The sequence below is a fragment of the Rhinatrema bivittatum genome, chromosome 7, assembly GCF_901001135.1.
Source record: "Rhinatrema bivittatum chromosome 7, aRhiBiv1.1, whole genome shotgun sequence".
Taxonomy (NCBI): Eukaryota; Metazoa; Chordata; class Amphibia; order Gymnophiona; family Rhinatrematidae; genus Rhinatrema; species Rhinatrema bivittatum.
Window position 1 is genome coordinate 180,226,617 of NC_042621.1, and position 15,842 is coordinate 180,242,458.

General features: G+C 42.3%; 1 protein-coding gene across 2 annotated transcripts in view; it reads left to right on the forward strand.

Moving 5' to 3' along the window:
• Window positions 1–15,842, forward strand: part of CHUK (component of inhibitor of nuclear factor kappa B kinase complex) — a 154,233-nt gene that overhangs the window by 26,241 nt on the left and 112,150 nt on the right. For both annotated transcript variants that reach the window (XM_029609573.1, XM_029609572.1), the window contains exons 2-4: window positions 1,978–2,072; window positions 9,322–9,436; window positions 10,558–10,627. In XM_029609573.1, the coding sequence (XP_029465433.1) occupies window positions 1,978–2,072; window positions 9,322–9,436; window positions 10,558–10,627 (280 nt within the window). The remainder of the gene's footprint in view (window positions 1–1,977; window positions 2,073–9,321; window positions 9,437–10,557; window positions 10,628–15,842) is intronic.

Consider the following 15,842-nt stretch of genomic DNA (forward strand, 5'->3'; position numbering starts at 1 on the left):
TAATTCAGTTTTGGCGCAAATGTACCACCCTGGATCTCTTGGCTGGCTGAACTATTTACACATATCCTTTGGGCTCGAATGCCCTTCTCTAGAATTGTCCATGAGCACCCGCTGTAAACTGAATGATTCCTTTCATTGAGTCTTTATTGTGGGTCCCTCTTGATGCAGCCCCATTGATGAAACATTGTACTATCTTTGAATACCCATGGATAAATCTGTCAGCATATTGAAAATTCACCTCATTGTATAAGTGATTTCTTCCTGAGATTGAACAGTCTTAGTCCATTATCGCACATCTTTTAGGGCTATTAGGGCTACCTCAAATTACCATTAGACCACTCCAAATATTGCAAAATTCTGCAGCCAGAATTTTGACAGGCAAAAAGAAGAGACCACATCACAGGAACACTTGCTTCCAATTGAACAAAGAATACAATACAAGGCACTGTGTATAATTCACAAATTAATCCATGATGAAAAGGCTGACTGGCTTAACACTGCACTACGCGTACATGTTCCACACAGAAACCTGAGATCTGCTAATAAGGCCCTATTAACTGTTCCTTCTGTTAAATCAGCACGCCTCACTCAAGTCAGGGAGAGAGCACTATCACTGGCTGGACCTGTTCTATGGAACTCCACGCCACTCGAAATAAGGCTGCAAACAAATTTGAAACTATTTAAAACTAAGCTGAAAACATGGCTTTTTAAACAAGCTTTCTTGAAAAATAAAGAGGAGTAAAAGAGTCAATAGATAAGGACGCACCGAGCAATCAGCTTTTTTCTCTTATATCTTCCAATACATATTAACATAGATTTGAACCGCTTTACAGTTTCCTAACTGACATTTAACCTTTATTCAACACACAGAACGGTAACATATTTTAATAATAGAGATTATGTTGGCACATGTTAAATTTGTAATCTATACCAATTATATTTTTTCTTATTGTGCCTCTCTGTAAACCGTTGTAATGGTGAATTAACTTAACGACGGTATAGAAGAGTTTATTTATTTATTTATTTTTTTAATAAATAAATAGACATCTTGCTCTTGATCAAATCAGTACAAAAGCAGATATAATAAATGAAAAATATGTACCCAAATTAGTCCTCTTTACCCAATCAAAAATGAATTGAGGATTCGGACCACAAAAGGATATTCAAGGTCAGATTTTGGATTCATTAAAGACAATATAAAATAACCAAGCCTTGACTGTTTACAAAAGAGCATGTAATCCATACTAGCTCTAATCTCCTTTGGTACAGAGCTCCAAAGACTGGGTTCTGCATAAGAAAGTGCCCCAGTTCTTGTTTCTGCCAACCTGCAGGATGAAAGCAAAGGGGCTTTTAACGGAATCTCCTGAGATGAACTTAGTAGTCTTATAGGCACATAGCTGGATAGGTTAAGGGTTATCGGGGCCTGTGAACCTGGCCGTCACAGTTGTGGCTGGTCTAGATTGCCAGCATTTGGTGTTTCTTGTTTCCTTTTCTGCTGACAATCCTGGAAGTTGGGGTTAGTCATGGCTGTGATTGACAGATCCCCTTAATTTTTTTATTTTTTCAGTCTGTAGGTTTGATTAACTATACATTTTTCCCCCTTCATGTTGGAAAAGCCGTAGTAAGTCAGATTATTTATTTTATTGTGTAGCACCTGGATGCATAAGAGCACGTTTCTAAAATTAAGAGCAGATGGCTACAATTTTAAAAAAGAGTCCCTCCACTGTAACATGCCTCTCTGTAACAGGAGAGAGCATTTTAAATTTCAATTCACATCGCAATAGCTTTTAAAATAAATATTGGCAACAGCAGCAAGTTACTGCTGTTGTCAATGCATCTCCGCCTTTACCACAAAAAAAGTCTGTTTTGCTTAATGTACTTTCTCTCATTGGGTTTTTAAATGTAGTACATCAAAGAAGGCATAGTTCTGCCACCAAAGTGTGATGACTTGTGTTTGTGGGCTTTTTTTTTATACAGGATACAGGTGATAGAATGGCTATTAAATCTTGTCGACTGGAACTAAATGCAAAGAACAAAGACAGGTGGCGCCATGAGATTCAGATCATGAAGAAGTAAGTATTTATTTACAAAAAAAAGTTTCATTTGAACGTGACGTTAATGGTGGGCAGAAACCTTTGAGTTTGGATGACTAGGCCTCACTAGTTCTTAACAAGTGGAAATTTCCAGTAATAGGAGTGTGTAGCCCAAAGTGTTGAGTGATTAGTAAGGGTTTATCAGGGTGATTCGACAAAGGGAGAGGCAACAGCAGGGGAAATGAGTTTGCTTTGCTTTTTCATTGGGAGAGGTGTTATCTCGCTTCCTGAGGGATTCCAGGAGAGGCCCACAATCTGATCTGGTGCGCTGGAAGGCGTTTGTCCCAGATCACATGGGTAGGACAGTTAGTATGGGAGGTTGAAGACATAAACCAAGTATTGCCAAACTTTCCAAGTCGGGGAGGAGGATTCTTCAGTTTCTGAGGGGTGTGAAGTGAGAACTTACCCACTGGGAGCTAAAGGAGGTCTCAGGTTCTTACTAATGCGACTCAAGGAGCATGAGAAACTGTATTTTTGTGCTGGACACTGAATTTTATCTTTTACCGATTTTCGTAATTCTGAAACTATTTTTTGACCACAGCAAAGTTATGTTTTGCTTTGGAGCTATACCCAGTTGTGGTCATTTGGTCTTTGAGACACTCTGTACTCGATCCCCTTGGACTTTACAGCTCCCTATTCCCCCCAGGGGGAATAAGGAGGGAGCCATGTCCTTGGCTAAGGGTGACAGCTAGTGGCTGGATTCAGGGCTCTGGAAGAAGCTTGGGTGCATGGCCCTTGGCTCACTGCAGTGATGAGGCTTGGTATGTTGAGGGTGGAGGGGATTTATTTATTTACAACATTCTATACTGCTTATCAGCTGTTCTAGTTAGTTAATAATAATCATCCATAAGAATTTTTAAAGATAAAAACATAGATATAAATTAATCAACTCATAAGACATCATCAAAAACATAACAAAAGAACTTAAAATATAAAAAAGGGGAAATATCCCTGTGTAGTATATTAAAAAAAAAAAAGAAAAGAAAAGAGGGAGTTAATTTTAGGGATTCCATTCCCCTTCTGGCCTCTGAGCTTGGCACGCCGATCCAATGTCTGTCCCGACTCCAGGGGAGCTTGGGGAATTGTGGCAGGTTGAGCAGCCTTTTTAGCTAGGCTCCGCTCTAAGGCTTTGCTTAGACGTTGCATGGTAGGTCGCGGCAGCGTTTGTGCACTTCTATGCACAAGGCTGCCGCAAAACAGTATCTGATGTCAGTTCGCGCTTGCATGAACACCCTGGAACTAGCTGTCACTTACAAGACCACTGTTCCAGTGGAAGGAGGGGTGGCACAGAAGGACCAACTGGCAAAAAAAATTTTAGTATGGCAGACCCCCCATGACTGATGCAGGACTCTACAAGCTTCCATGGATGGAGGCTATGTGGCCTGCTGGATTTCACAGCTACCAGATACGGAAGCCACGGCCCAAATTGAATCAGGTGTGACCTGCCTAACAGATATTGCAACAGCCTCTGTAGGGTGGTTTCCTTTGCCTCAGAAGATTACTAAGTTTTTGTATCTGGACTGCAGATGAAGTCTCAAAGTCGCGCTGGGGTAAATTTCCCTCAGAGGGGGGGGGGGGACTGCTGTCCAGAGAGAAACCGGCTAAGCTAGGATCTAGCGCAGTCCTAAGGACTCCCAGGTCCAGCTCTAGGAACTGGAGGCGCCAGTGCCTCGGGGATTACCAAAGACACAAGATTGGGACCTCCAGCTGCCAGCGGGCAAAGAGATCGAGGTCTGAAACCTTGCAAGAAGCCATGCTGGCAGATAGTGATGATCCACTGGTGGCAGGCTCCAGTCATCCACCCCAGTGACGATCAGGGGTCCAGCTGAGTCCAGTAACTACTAACTAGGCACTACTTGGAGCAGACCCATATGAAAACCGACAGATGTGGTTCGGATAGGATGCCCCCGGATTGGCCAAGACACAGTACCTCAGAGGTTGTAGTTTCTAGTGCTCCTCTCCAGAAAAGAAGATGGTATAATTGTATGTTTTCGGCATTATGAATGTTTATACTGCTGCCCGCACTGAACAATATGGATTTTGTGGATATAAGGAATTCTAAATAAATATCAGGCTGATACAGTACAGTGCGCTCCGGCAGAGCGCATTGTTAACCCGCAATTGGACGCACGTTTTCGACGTGCTAGCTTTACCCCTTATTCAGTAAGGGGTAATAGTGCGTCAAACGCGCGTCCAACCTCCCCGAACCTAATAGTGCCCGCAGCATGCAAATGAATGTTGATGGCCCTATTAGGTATTCCCACACAATACAGTAAATAGAATGTGCATCCAAGCCGCACATTTTACTTTAAGAAATTAGCGCTTACCCAAAGGTAGGCGTTAATTTCCGCCGGCGCCGGGGAAGTACACAGAAAAGCAGTGAAAACTGCTTTTCTGTGCACCCTCCGACTTAATATCTTGGCGATATTAAGTCGGAGGCCCCAAAAGTTAAAAAAAAAAAAAATTTTAAATGGGCCCGCGGCTTGAAAACCAGACACTCAGTTTTTCCAGCGTCCGGTTTCCAAACCCGTGGCTGTCAGCGGGCTCGAGAACCGACGCCGGCAAAATTGAGCGTCGGCTGTCAAACTCGCTGACAGCCGTTGTCCACGGACCCTAATTTAAATAAATTAATTTACTGTATCGCGCGCACAGGAGAGTGTCCTGTGCGCGCCCGCTCTCCCACGATTTTTACTGTATCGGCCCGTATGTAAATAGAGGTTACCCTGACCAAATTATAAAGGTTACAAGTAGTATCCCCTTGTCCAGCCCAAGAAGAGGGCTTGGGAACATATCCTATTCACTTCGTGGTACCCAAGAAGGATGGAACTTTTTGGCCATTTCTAGACTTTAAGGAAGTCATCAAGTGTCTCAGGGGCCCGCATTCCGGAGGGAGACTCTGCGTTCAGTCATAGTGGCAGGGAGAAAGGGGGAGTCCCTCTTTTCCTTAGCTGAAACATACTCCCATATCCCATGAAAGGAATCTCACCAAAAAAAATTTAAAAAGAGGGGGCTATTTGGAAAAATACAAATACAAAATATTTTGTGTTTTGTTTCAGCTGAAGAAGGGGAACTAGGTTCCAATGGAATAAATGCACTGGTTGGGCCTTTACCAATGAAAGGCCTGTTGTAGGTGTTCATCCACGGCCAGTAAAAAAGAAAAAAAAATCTGGAAGGAATAGAAAGTCAAGCAATGTGACCAGTTCTAATTGCCTCAGTTTTGACCAAGGAGAGCATGGTATACGGACCTCTGGAAATTTTGGGGTCCTTTACCAGGACCCCCATATAGCTGGAAAACCCAGCTCCATTTATTCTTACGGCATGGCCCTTGAAAGGAACATGTCTGAGCAGAAAAGGACACTCCTATGGTCATATCCACCAGGTTAAAGGCAAGGAAAGCGGAGGATATTTTTTATCTGCATCAGAATGTGATGCCTGTTAAAATCTTTCATTGTTAAGGTAGGATGTCTTCGTGGAGAGCAGAGATAACCCACATCCTAAATGATGATAATCATAATCCTGAAGTCTTTTTCAGCAGGAATCAGATAACAGACTATCGCTCAGCTCACTAAGGGTGCAGGTAGTGGCCATGTCAGCCCATAGGGGCCTAGACAAAGGCACCTGCATAGCAATGCACCCAGATGTTGCACATTTTTCTCAAAGGGTAAAGCACCTTAGGCCACTGTTCAGCCCCTTGGTCCCCTCTAGAGGAACTTAACCTGATATTCTGGGTGCTGAGAAGACCCTCTTCGAGCCATGGAAATAAGCTCCCTTAAAGGACCCCTTCCTGAAGGTGATTTCTCATGGTCACTAATTGCTCAGCAAGATGAGGCTTGGAAGTACAGGCCCCCTTTTGTAGGGATCTGTACTTGGTATTCTCCAAAAATGTGGTTGCCTTCCACCCAGTCCCCTTTGGTCTACCAGAAGTCTGTCACCATTTCTTCTCAGACAATCTCCCTACCAGACTTCAAGAAGGACAATTCAGGCAAGGGAAACATGGCCCTATGCTGCTTGGATGTTAGGCAGACAGTATTAAAGGTAACTCAAGATCACAAATCTGTTCAGGAAATCTGACAGGCTGTTCATGGTATATGGTAGCCCACATAGAAGGGAAACAGCCTCCGAATCAACCTTGTGATATGTGCCTGAACAGAAAACCAACATGGAGAAAGGAAAATATGTCCCAGAGTCCTCTGTTTTTCTTAGCCTGCCTGAGCTAAATGAACTCTAAGTGACTTATTGAAAATGACTTGCAGGTTTTTCAGGACATCTGGACAGGCTGGCTCCAAGATGATGCTTATTCATAAGGTCATACAAAGAAGAAACCAATGGCTGGAGCTTCAGATACTATTATTTATTTATTTATTTGTGCAATTTTTATATACCGTTGCCCAGAACAAAAAGTTCTATCTTAACGGTTTACATAATAAATTAACTTAAGACAGTTAAGAAAACAGAAATAAATACAATAAAACATCAATAAAATAAAGAGTTATTTAAAAACTAAAAATAGCATAAGTAAAGTTAGAAATAAAAAAACCATAAAAGCTGCTATAGATTTATAAAAACTCTTGGGCATTATCTCTGTATGCTTGTAAAAAACACCATGTTTTAAGATCTTTTTTGAACTTCTTTGGATTATCTTGCATTCTCAAATTTGGTGGCAGACTATTCCAAAGCTTCGGTCCGGCTACTGAAATGGCTCTTTCTCTGACTTCACTCAGGTGTGCTGATCTGACTGTAGGTATTGATAACAAGCCTTTGTTAGATGATCTTAGATCTCGTTGAGGTAAATGTAATTTAATAGTTGTATTCAGCCAATCCGTATTGTCTCCGTAAATGATTTTATGAAGCATACAGAGAGTCTTGTGTTTAATTCTAAATTCCACGGGCAGCCAGTGTAATGATTTTAATACTGGAGTAATATGTTCATTTTTCTTTGTGTTCGTCAATATCCTTGCTGCAACATTTTGGATTACCTGAAGGGGTCGAATAGTGGATTTAGGAAGTCCCAGCAATGTTGAATTACAATAATCAAGCCCTGAAAATACTAACATCTGTAAAACGTATCTAAAATTATATGGAGAAAGTATCGGTTTCAAACGTTTTAAAAGCCTTAATTTATTAAAACCTTCCTTGACTTTTTGGGATATATGAGCTTTAAAATTTAATTCATAATCGAAAATCAGGCCGAGGTTTCTAGCGGTATCGGTTAAATTAAAACAGGTTTGATCATCTACTGTAATTGAGTTTTTTTCTTGATTAAAATTTTTTCTATCTATTCTCAGGAGTATCTATAAACACAGCCAAAGATGTGTTAATTACCTTGACCAGTAAGATTTTAACAGAACAAAGGACTATCTCGAGAGTCCTGGTAAATGGGCCCTCAGCTCCTGGGAAAACTAATCAGGGCAGTTCAGAGATAAGTTGTCATGTCAAAAGCATGATGTGACTATGTAAATGATTCTTTGGACGGTCACGCAACTCTCCAGAATCTTCTACCCTTGTTCAATATTGAATGTTATCTATAAAAGAAGGATCACTTCCTGTATACGATGAGATGCTGGTGGAGGCATGACATCAGCATCTCCCAAGACTACTTATAATGAATAATAAAAAAAAAAAATCTAAGTGGTCTTGTCTCCCTGGCCATAAGCGTCATAACAAATGGCGTGGCGCTTAACACTTGGCTGGAGGATCAAGGAGACAATAGAGGCAGCTTATATCACTAGAGCCCAAGCAATGTCATAGGCAGAATTATCAAGGCTGTCCCCTGAGTATATCTGCAGGGTGGCCATCTGGACTTCCCCACACATTTACCAAATCTTAGAGTCTATGCTCTGGCCAAGCCAAATGCTTTCCTCAGGGCAAAGGAGCTAGGCACTGCACGCTTGTCTTCCCACCCAAGGGAGTAGTAGCTTTTATATATCCCTATGTGAAGACTGGTGTAGCAGGGGGATAAGGAACACAAAATTATTCTTATCTGATTTTTTTCCTTGACACCTGCTAGACTAGTCTGGTTCCCACTCGGCGTGAGCAAAAGATATTAAAGAGTGATAACAAGGAGGAGAGGAAGGTGTCCCCCTCTCTCGTTCAATGTTCCTATCTTGTCCCTATGTCCTTTTCAGGGGGGAGGGGGAGGCAGAGCTCTAGCTCCTATCTCCTGCTAGGGCTTCCTCCATCTTCTGGTTTCTTCTAAACTTCCAGTCCTCAGCCTCTGCATGAAATGTGACTAGACTTTTGGGAGAAAAAAAAAGGATGAGGGGGGTGGGGAGGTGGGAGGTGGAATATGTCTTTAACTTTTTTCCTTGAGAGATGGGACAGGGTCAACATAAGCATAACATTTCCAGATAGTTTGTCAAGATTATTCTCTGCACATAAGTCAGCATTATCACATACATAATTTGATGTATGGGTCCTATACCCTTGCCCCATGAAGTTGAATATAATCTCGAGGGGCAGTGTAGTACTGCTAATATATCCAATTCATAGTGCTTATTCAGGATAAGGCAGTCTGGCTAAAGATCAGCTTTGGCAGAAGGCTACTAGGTGCTGCCTTCAGGATGCCTGCATTATAGGATAGGTGATGTCACTTCAGAATTGTGGAGGCGTGTTCTCTGTCTGCACCAGCTGTAGAGGAGGAAATCCCTATTGTGAAGACAGGTCTAGCAGGTGTTAAGGAAAGCAAATTATCTGGTAAGAATAATTTTGCGATGGTGGCTTAATTAAGAAAACTTTCCAGAAATCAGTAGTAGAGGGCGGAGTCTCTGCAGTAGAATCAAGGCAAGGACTTAGTAGATAGCCAAGTTTTTTGGGGGTTTCCCTCTTCCTCCCTTCCTTTCACTATTCTATTTTGCAATCTCCTTATTCTTTAACCAGTTCAAGTTACAGCTGGGCTCTAGATTCTCTCTCCCAACTTCTGTTTTTAAACAATCCCACAAGGGAGCTTCCCTCCTCACAACAGACCCGTCTATCATCCCTCGCACATTCATTTGCTTTGACCCAAAAATATGGAACATTCCGATAGCCTTTCACCTTGAACTTTTGTTAGTGAAGTAATAGATAGAGATTCTGGGGCCAGCTGTAACTTAAACTAGTTAAGGAATAAGGAGATAGCAAAACAGAGTAATAAGGATGCTTAGTCAAAGAGAATAAGAAGACCTTTTTGACTTGCCATTGGAATATCACTACAGATCTTTTCAACATTGGTCTCTTCTTTCCATGTTCTTAGATTAAACCATCCCAGTGTAGTGAAAGCTTTCAGTATTCCTGAAGAGCTGGACTGCCTTGTGAATGATGTCCCACTGTTGGCAATGGAATACTGCTGTGCGGGCGATCTTCGGAAGGTAATGCTAATTTATGCAAATGTGTGCTAGTATAAGAAAATGGACTGTGGGTAGTCCCTTGTTTCTTCTAGAGATTTTATGATGCAGACTTCCTTCATTTGGAATTTGCAGGGTCGTAGCTTGATTGGTGGTGTGGACCTTCTGTCTTTGATTCTCCAGGTGTAGCTCTTGCTGGCTGCATTCACATTTTAGTTGGTTTAGCTGCAGTCAGGCATCTCTTTGCCATCCTATTTTCTCAGAACCTTTTTGTTCCACTCTTTATCCGGATAAGACATGGAGGGAGAAATGTGGAGGTTGTCTTTTGTTATTTGAATCTGGTTTTAGAATCTTATCATAGTCGTTCATTGCACTTAGGTTTTTAGAAGCAGCTGTTATTATGACCTTTTAGTTATTATTTCTTTTTTCTCCCATTTAACCTTACTTTTTTAACCCATTTTCTGCACTTCAACCCCAGTAGGTAAGACTGGGCTGGGCAACACTACACTTGCTGGCCAGAAGGGCTGGTGCAAAGTCTCCTTGGAGATTTATCTTCAGTCCTGCTCCTTAAGCCAGCAGCAGTCATGAAATCAAGCACAGGCTGTGTTAGACAGGAGACTTCATGTGGAGTCTTCTGCTATATAGTGCTATAGCCTGAGCCATATGGCCAACAGTAACCTTTTTTAATTTAAAAAAATAAATAATTAATTAAAAAATATAATAATATATATATATATTTACATATATATATATATATATGTTTTTATATATATATATATATATATATATATATATATATATATATATATATATATATATATATATATTTAAGTGAATATATATTATTGTACATTAACTTTCCAGACAATTTTAAAGGGAGACCTGAAACAAACCTGCAGCAGTACAATATTGTATGGTTTGGACGAGCTGTGTTATGCATATCACCTGCCACCTTTTTTGCTTGACACTCCAGTTGAAAGTAATAGTTTAAATATCATGTGTGTTGATGTTTGATTGTGAAAGTTATTGTTGAAGAAACGTGTTTTAATGGCTTTTCCTATGTTTCAATATGAAGTATACACATAAGAAAATGTTTAACGAAAAATGCAAGGAGAACTTAGTCATATTTTTCTTCTTTTCTTCAGCTGTTAAACAAACCGGAAAATTGCTGTGGACTCAAGGAAAGTCAAGTGCTTTATTTACTTAATGACATTGGTATGTAGTGTGCAGCTGCTTGTGGTTCATCAGTTGTTCTTATTTGGTAATTGGCTTCAGCCTATTCCTGTAACCTGTACAAAGAGATGTAGAAACAGAGAACCATGACAGCAGAAAAAGACCATACAATTATTCAGCTTTCAATCTCTACCATTCCCTTAGAGATCCTCTACACTTATCCCATGCTTTCTTGAATTCAGATATTGTCCTTGTCTCCACCACCTCCATGGGAACATGCATTCACTACCCTCTCTGTAAAGAAATATTTCCTTAGATTTCTCCTGAGTGTATTCCCAAAGCATGGATTGTAGTAATACACTAAGACTAGCTAAGGTCCTACCATATAAAAAAAATATTAAATATACTAAACAAGAATAAATTACAGTGATTTAATAGAAGCAGAAACAGTATATCTGAGAGATTTAAAAAAAAAAAAAAAAAAAAAAAAAGGCAGAAGTTAATTTCAGGCTGCACCAGGCAAGTGTACAGAAAAGCAGAAAAAACTCTTTTCTGTACACCCTCCGACTTAATATCATAGCAATATTAAGTTGGAGGCCCCAAAAATAAAAAATAATCTGCCCGTGGGTTGGAAAACGGCGCTCAATTTTGCCGACGTCCGTTTTCCGAACCATTGGCTGTCAGCGGGTTCGACAACCGTCACCGGTAAAATTAAGCATCGGCTGTCAGACCCGCTGACAGCCTCCGCTTCCGCCAATAAGGAGATGCTAGGGACGCGCTAATGTCCCTAGCGCCTCCTTATTAGTGCGGGCCCTAATTTAAATACTGAATTGCGCGTTGGGAGAGCAGGTGCTTGCCTCGGAGCGCCGGCTCTCCCGCGCAGTTTACTGTATGGGCCTGACAGTTGGGTGCAGATAGAGAGATACAGCTGTGAGCTGAGAGTGATCCTTATACAGAGACTGAACCTGAATCTCTGGGAGCCCTGTTTGTGACAGGAAACATTAATAGTGACCACTTAAACTAGTGGTTTTCTGACCCTTTTTTTAAGGGCCCATTGAAAGAGAAAATCTTCCTATAAAGATAGTAGGCAGTGTTTGTTTGCTATAGCCTCTTAATGTCAAACCATTTTAAAATATAGTAAACAAAAATCAGGTTATTTCAATTATATGTAATGTGATGGGTGGGCCTGCCTATACATGATACCTTTTGATCAAACTGGAAAGATAAGTGCTGCTCCCAGTATTGTCTCATACATAGAAATAAGAAAACTGAAAGCTGCTGGTGAACAGGTGCCATTTTGCCCAGCAAGCAACATACAAGGTTAAAGTTACAACAGAGACAGGAAATAGAGCACAGGGAAATATAACAATCAGCCACAATGTAACTCAACTGTTTTAACATTGATAACATCTCCCTTTAAGTATATGCACAGCTTTCTATTGTAAAATGCCCTTAGGAGGCTTTGAGGGTCATCCACTTTGAATGCAGATGGCTTTTCTGTGCTTGCAGCTACTGATCCATGTCTGTGATGGTGGGCTGTTTTCTCTCTGTCATCGTTCTTGACCCCCCCCAAAGTTCTAGCAGGTGTCTGTATACTCAAGGTTCCCATCAATACTGTTCCCTACAGATCCTGTCCTTTACGTGCTTTGACAGGCTCTTGAACAGGAGGGATTGCTTGGACCTTCATTTGTGCCGTATATGCTGTCCACCTCAGTCTTGTGAAGCTGGCTGCTCAGCCATTTGCAGATCCACATGATTGCGGTGATAGAGAGTTCCTTCAACATTCACCAGATATGAGCAGTGTGTGACATTTTGCATGCAGATACTCAGCTTCCAACAGCTCGTTCAACCTTCTAGTAATAATTTTATGAGTATTGGCTCACCAATATTCATCTCTGGCAAATCCCTAGCAGACACATTATAGCTGAAAGACTTGCCTCTTGTAGTGCAGCCTTTCCGATAACCTTTATATCACACAGGGCTCAACTAGTTTACTGGCTACTTGCAATGATGTCAATCTTCTTAACATCAGGTGCTGTGCTGGACTGCTATCTATGTCTTCTGTTAGTGTGTTTCTCCATTGCAGTATAGCTTTCCACATATCTTTGCTATCCCTTTTATTCTGCCTTGCACAGGTTTTTCTCTAGCTTCATAGCTGATTTAGCTTTGCAGTTTGCTTATGGGTGCCAAGGTGATGCAGTGACATGTTCAAACTCTGTCAGTAGCAAACCATTTAAATTACATGCTTGCATATTGAGGCCCATTATGTGAAATCACTTGATCTGACTGACCATAATGTGCAAACTGTGTCTTGCAACCCTTGATCATGGCTTCCATGGATACGTTTGAGAGCAGTTCAGTTTCCTAGAAGTCTGAATAGTGATTGGCTAACAGGAGCTTGTTCTCAGCAAAGTTAAATAAGTCCATGCTGACAATCTGCCAAGGACGTGTTGGTATGTTACGTGACAACATCATTTTCTTATGCTGCTTGTGTGCATATTCCTTGCAGGTAGGACAATTGCTGAGAGAGTCTTTGATCTCACCTTGTTCGATGGGCCAGTTTAGAATATTGCATGCCTGCTTGTTCCATGCTTCCCCACTGATGTGGCTGGAATGTATACGTGTTAGCAACGTTGATGGCAGTAATTTGGGTATTTTGACCCTTTCTTTATCTTCCTGCTAGACCAGTCCTTACTCCTGGGAATTTCCCCCTCCACAGCTGCTGGAGACAGAGGACACACTTCTCCCTTGTGACATTAGGTTCATTTATATGGGGTGGGGTGGTGTGGTTACCAGTAATCTGTCTCTAGTAGTTGCAGAATAGTCAGAGCAGGTCTCTAATCAGCTCCCAGGGTCCCGATTAGTCCTTGGCCTGGTTCAGCCCACTGGCTCCTGGCACAACAATCTCTAGGAACTGCTTTTCTTAGCAGGAGCCCACTCCCAGAAAGAAAGAGAAGCAATTTTTTTTTCTTTCTACTTCTCTAGTAGAGCTTTCCCTTGAGCTTGCTCTCAGTACCCCTAGGGTCTGGTTGAGTTGCTGTAGAAGGGGGTTTCCATCTACTGGGATTAGGGAACTGGAGTGAGCAGCAGGAGATCAGTAGCTGGACGTTTTACCTCCCTCCCCCCCCCCCCCTTTCTTCTTTTGCCTTGCTCCCTGCTCTGAATCTTTTGCCAGCAGCATAAAATTTAAAAAAAAAAGGGCGGCGGGGGTGGAGGAACCACGAAGCATAATGAAAGCATGGACTTGCTGCACCATTCCAACTCTTAGGCATGGCTCTGGGCCACCTGGAGGTGGTGAGTGACTATCTTTTCTTTTCCTCTGCAAGGAATAGTTAATAGGTTTGGGAGTGCAGGAAGCTTTTGGTATACTTGCATGTCGACTTTGAGGGCCCATGGCAGCTTTCTTCTCACAGAACCAGCCGCTTCTGTAGCAGGCGACCATACCACACGGAGGAGGTTAAAAAAAACCAAAAAAAACCCAAAACCTGCTGCCATGTTCAGAGGACACAGGTGCACAGCCTGTAGTATTAGAAGGCTCCTCACGATAGCTGGCTCCCTTTGCCCTGTGTGTGATAGAGAGACAGAGCCAGCATTATAGGAGGTGGTAGCTGCCACTAATTCCCTCCCCCTCCCTCTCCCCACCCGGAGGAACCCTTTGTGAGTAGCAGCAGGTGCTGCCTCAGCAACAGCTCCAGGGTTGGGCACTCCAGATACAGAAAGCCTTCAGAGCCCACATGGATTAAGGCTCTCAAGCCCCCCTTCAGATTATTCATTGGTAGGAAAAAAGGGCATGAAGTCTTAGCTCTGGCTAGACCCACAGGAAAGACCCTCCTTAGGGGCTGCTAGGTGCATTTTCTCCTGAATTTGTGCTTCTTATGCACCAGGCTTTGTGCTATGCAAAATCCTAGGATGGGACCATTTCCTTCCCTACTTGGACCCTTTCATGCTTCTGACTAAAGGGGTCCTCTGCCCATACTGTCTGTGGTCCTGAATGGTTAGTCAGAGAAGAAGACAGTATCAGCTACCATAAGGTAATATTTCTTAAGATCCAATCAGATGAATCCAGAACAAGTGGATTATGCAGCTTTACCAGCTGATGGAGTTGGAACAAATTGTCATCACAGTATATGTACCCCTGCAGTGAAATCAGCCTGCCAGTATTCTCAGTCACCAGCAGATGGTGGATGTGCATCTCCCTACTGGGTGATTGCTTAGATTTGAAAAGGAGAAATAAGGAAAATGAATTCATTCCACTCTTCTGAGGTGATACCAAATGGTCTTTCCCCCAGATGAAAATTCCTGAGGTGATTTCCGTGGTCCCTCAGAGGTGTACCTTGGTCCAGTAGCTGGTTTTTAGCCGGTGTGGACTTAGCTGTTTAAATAGCTGAAAGGCAATGGGTGCAGGAAACTAAGCGCGGTGATGACGGCACAAGCCCTCTCTTCCTGCAGCTGGAGACCGTCTCTGTACTCAGCCAGATAACAAAAAAAAAAAAAAGCAATACAGGGAAGGAGGTTTTTTTTTATTTAGGGCTTCCTCTTCCCCCAGTCTCGGCGTGCCGATCCGATGTTTGTCCTGTTTTGTGTGAGGTTAAGGGACGTGGGCAGCCTGACGGGTTGAGCAGCCTCTGTAGGTGAGGCCCCATTCTGAGGCTTGTCACATGTGGCGTGGTAGATTTCAATGGCATTTTGGGCACTTTCTATAGGCTGCCCTCTACAGGATGGTTGGTTCGGTGTGTGTGCCTAGCTGTGCGTCCAGGTTGTGCACCCAGTGTTTGGGCGCTTAGTGGGGCCTAGTGGTCTGTGCATCCAAGTTAAGCAGCACCTTTAGTGGCCGCATGCTTATCTGTGTGCTTAAGTTAAGCATTGCTGTATGATTAAGCTTGTTACATTTATTCTTGGGTGCCTAAATCTTGGATGCCTAGGTTAGATGCCTAGATTTTTTTTTTTTTGGATGTTAAAAAAAAAAAAAAAAAAAAAAAAAAAAGTAGACACACAACTCCAGCCGCCGCTCAGCGCTCTGTCGGCCTAATGGCACTTATACCTAAGAAACCTAAGCGCCTTGCTCTTTGCACTTCCTGTCATATTCGGGCATCTCAGCCAGGGGTGCCTGCTAACTTGTGCCAGCACTGTTTGGAGGCTCAGGGAGAATTATATTCCTCTGATTTCACTAAGCCTGGTTCTTCCCAGCCTGATGTAGGTCTGGGAAGAGACTATTCAGGTGGGCGCATGATTTTGGAACTCCTCTAACTGGTTCATC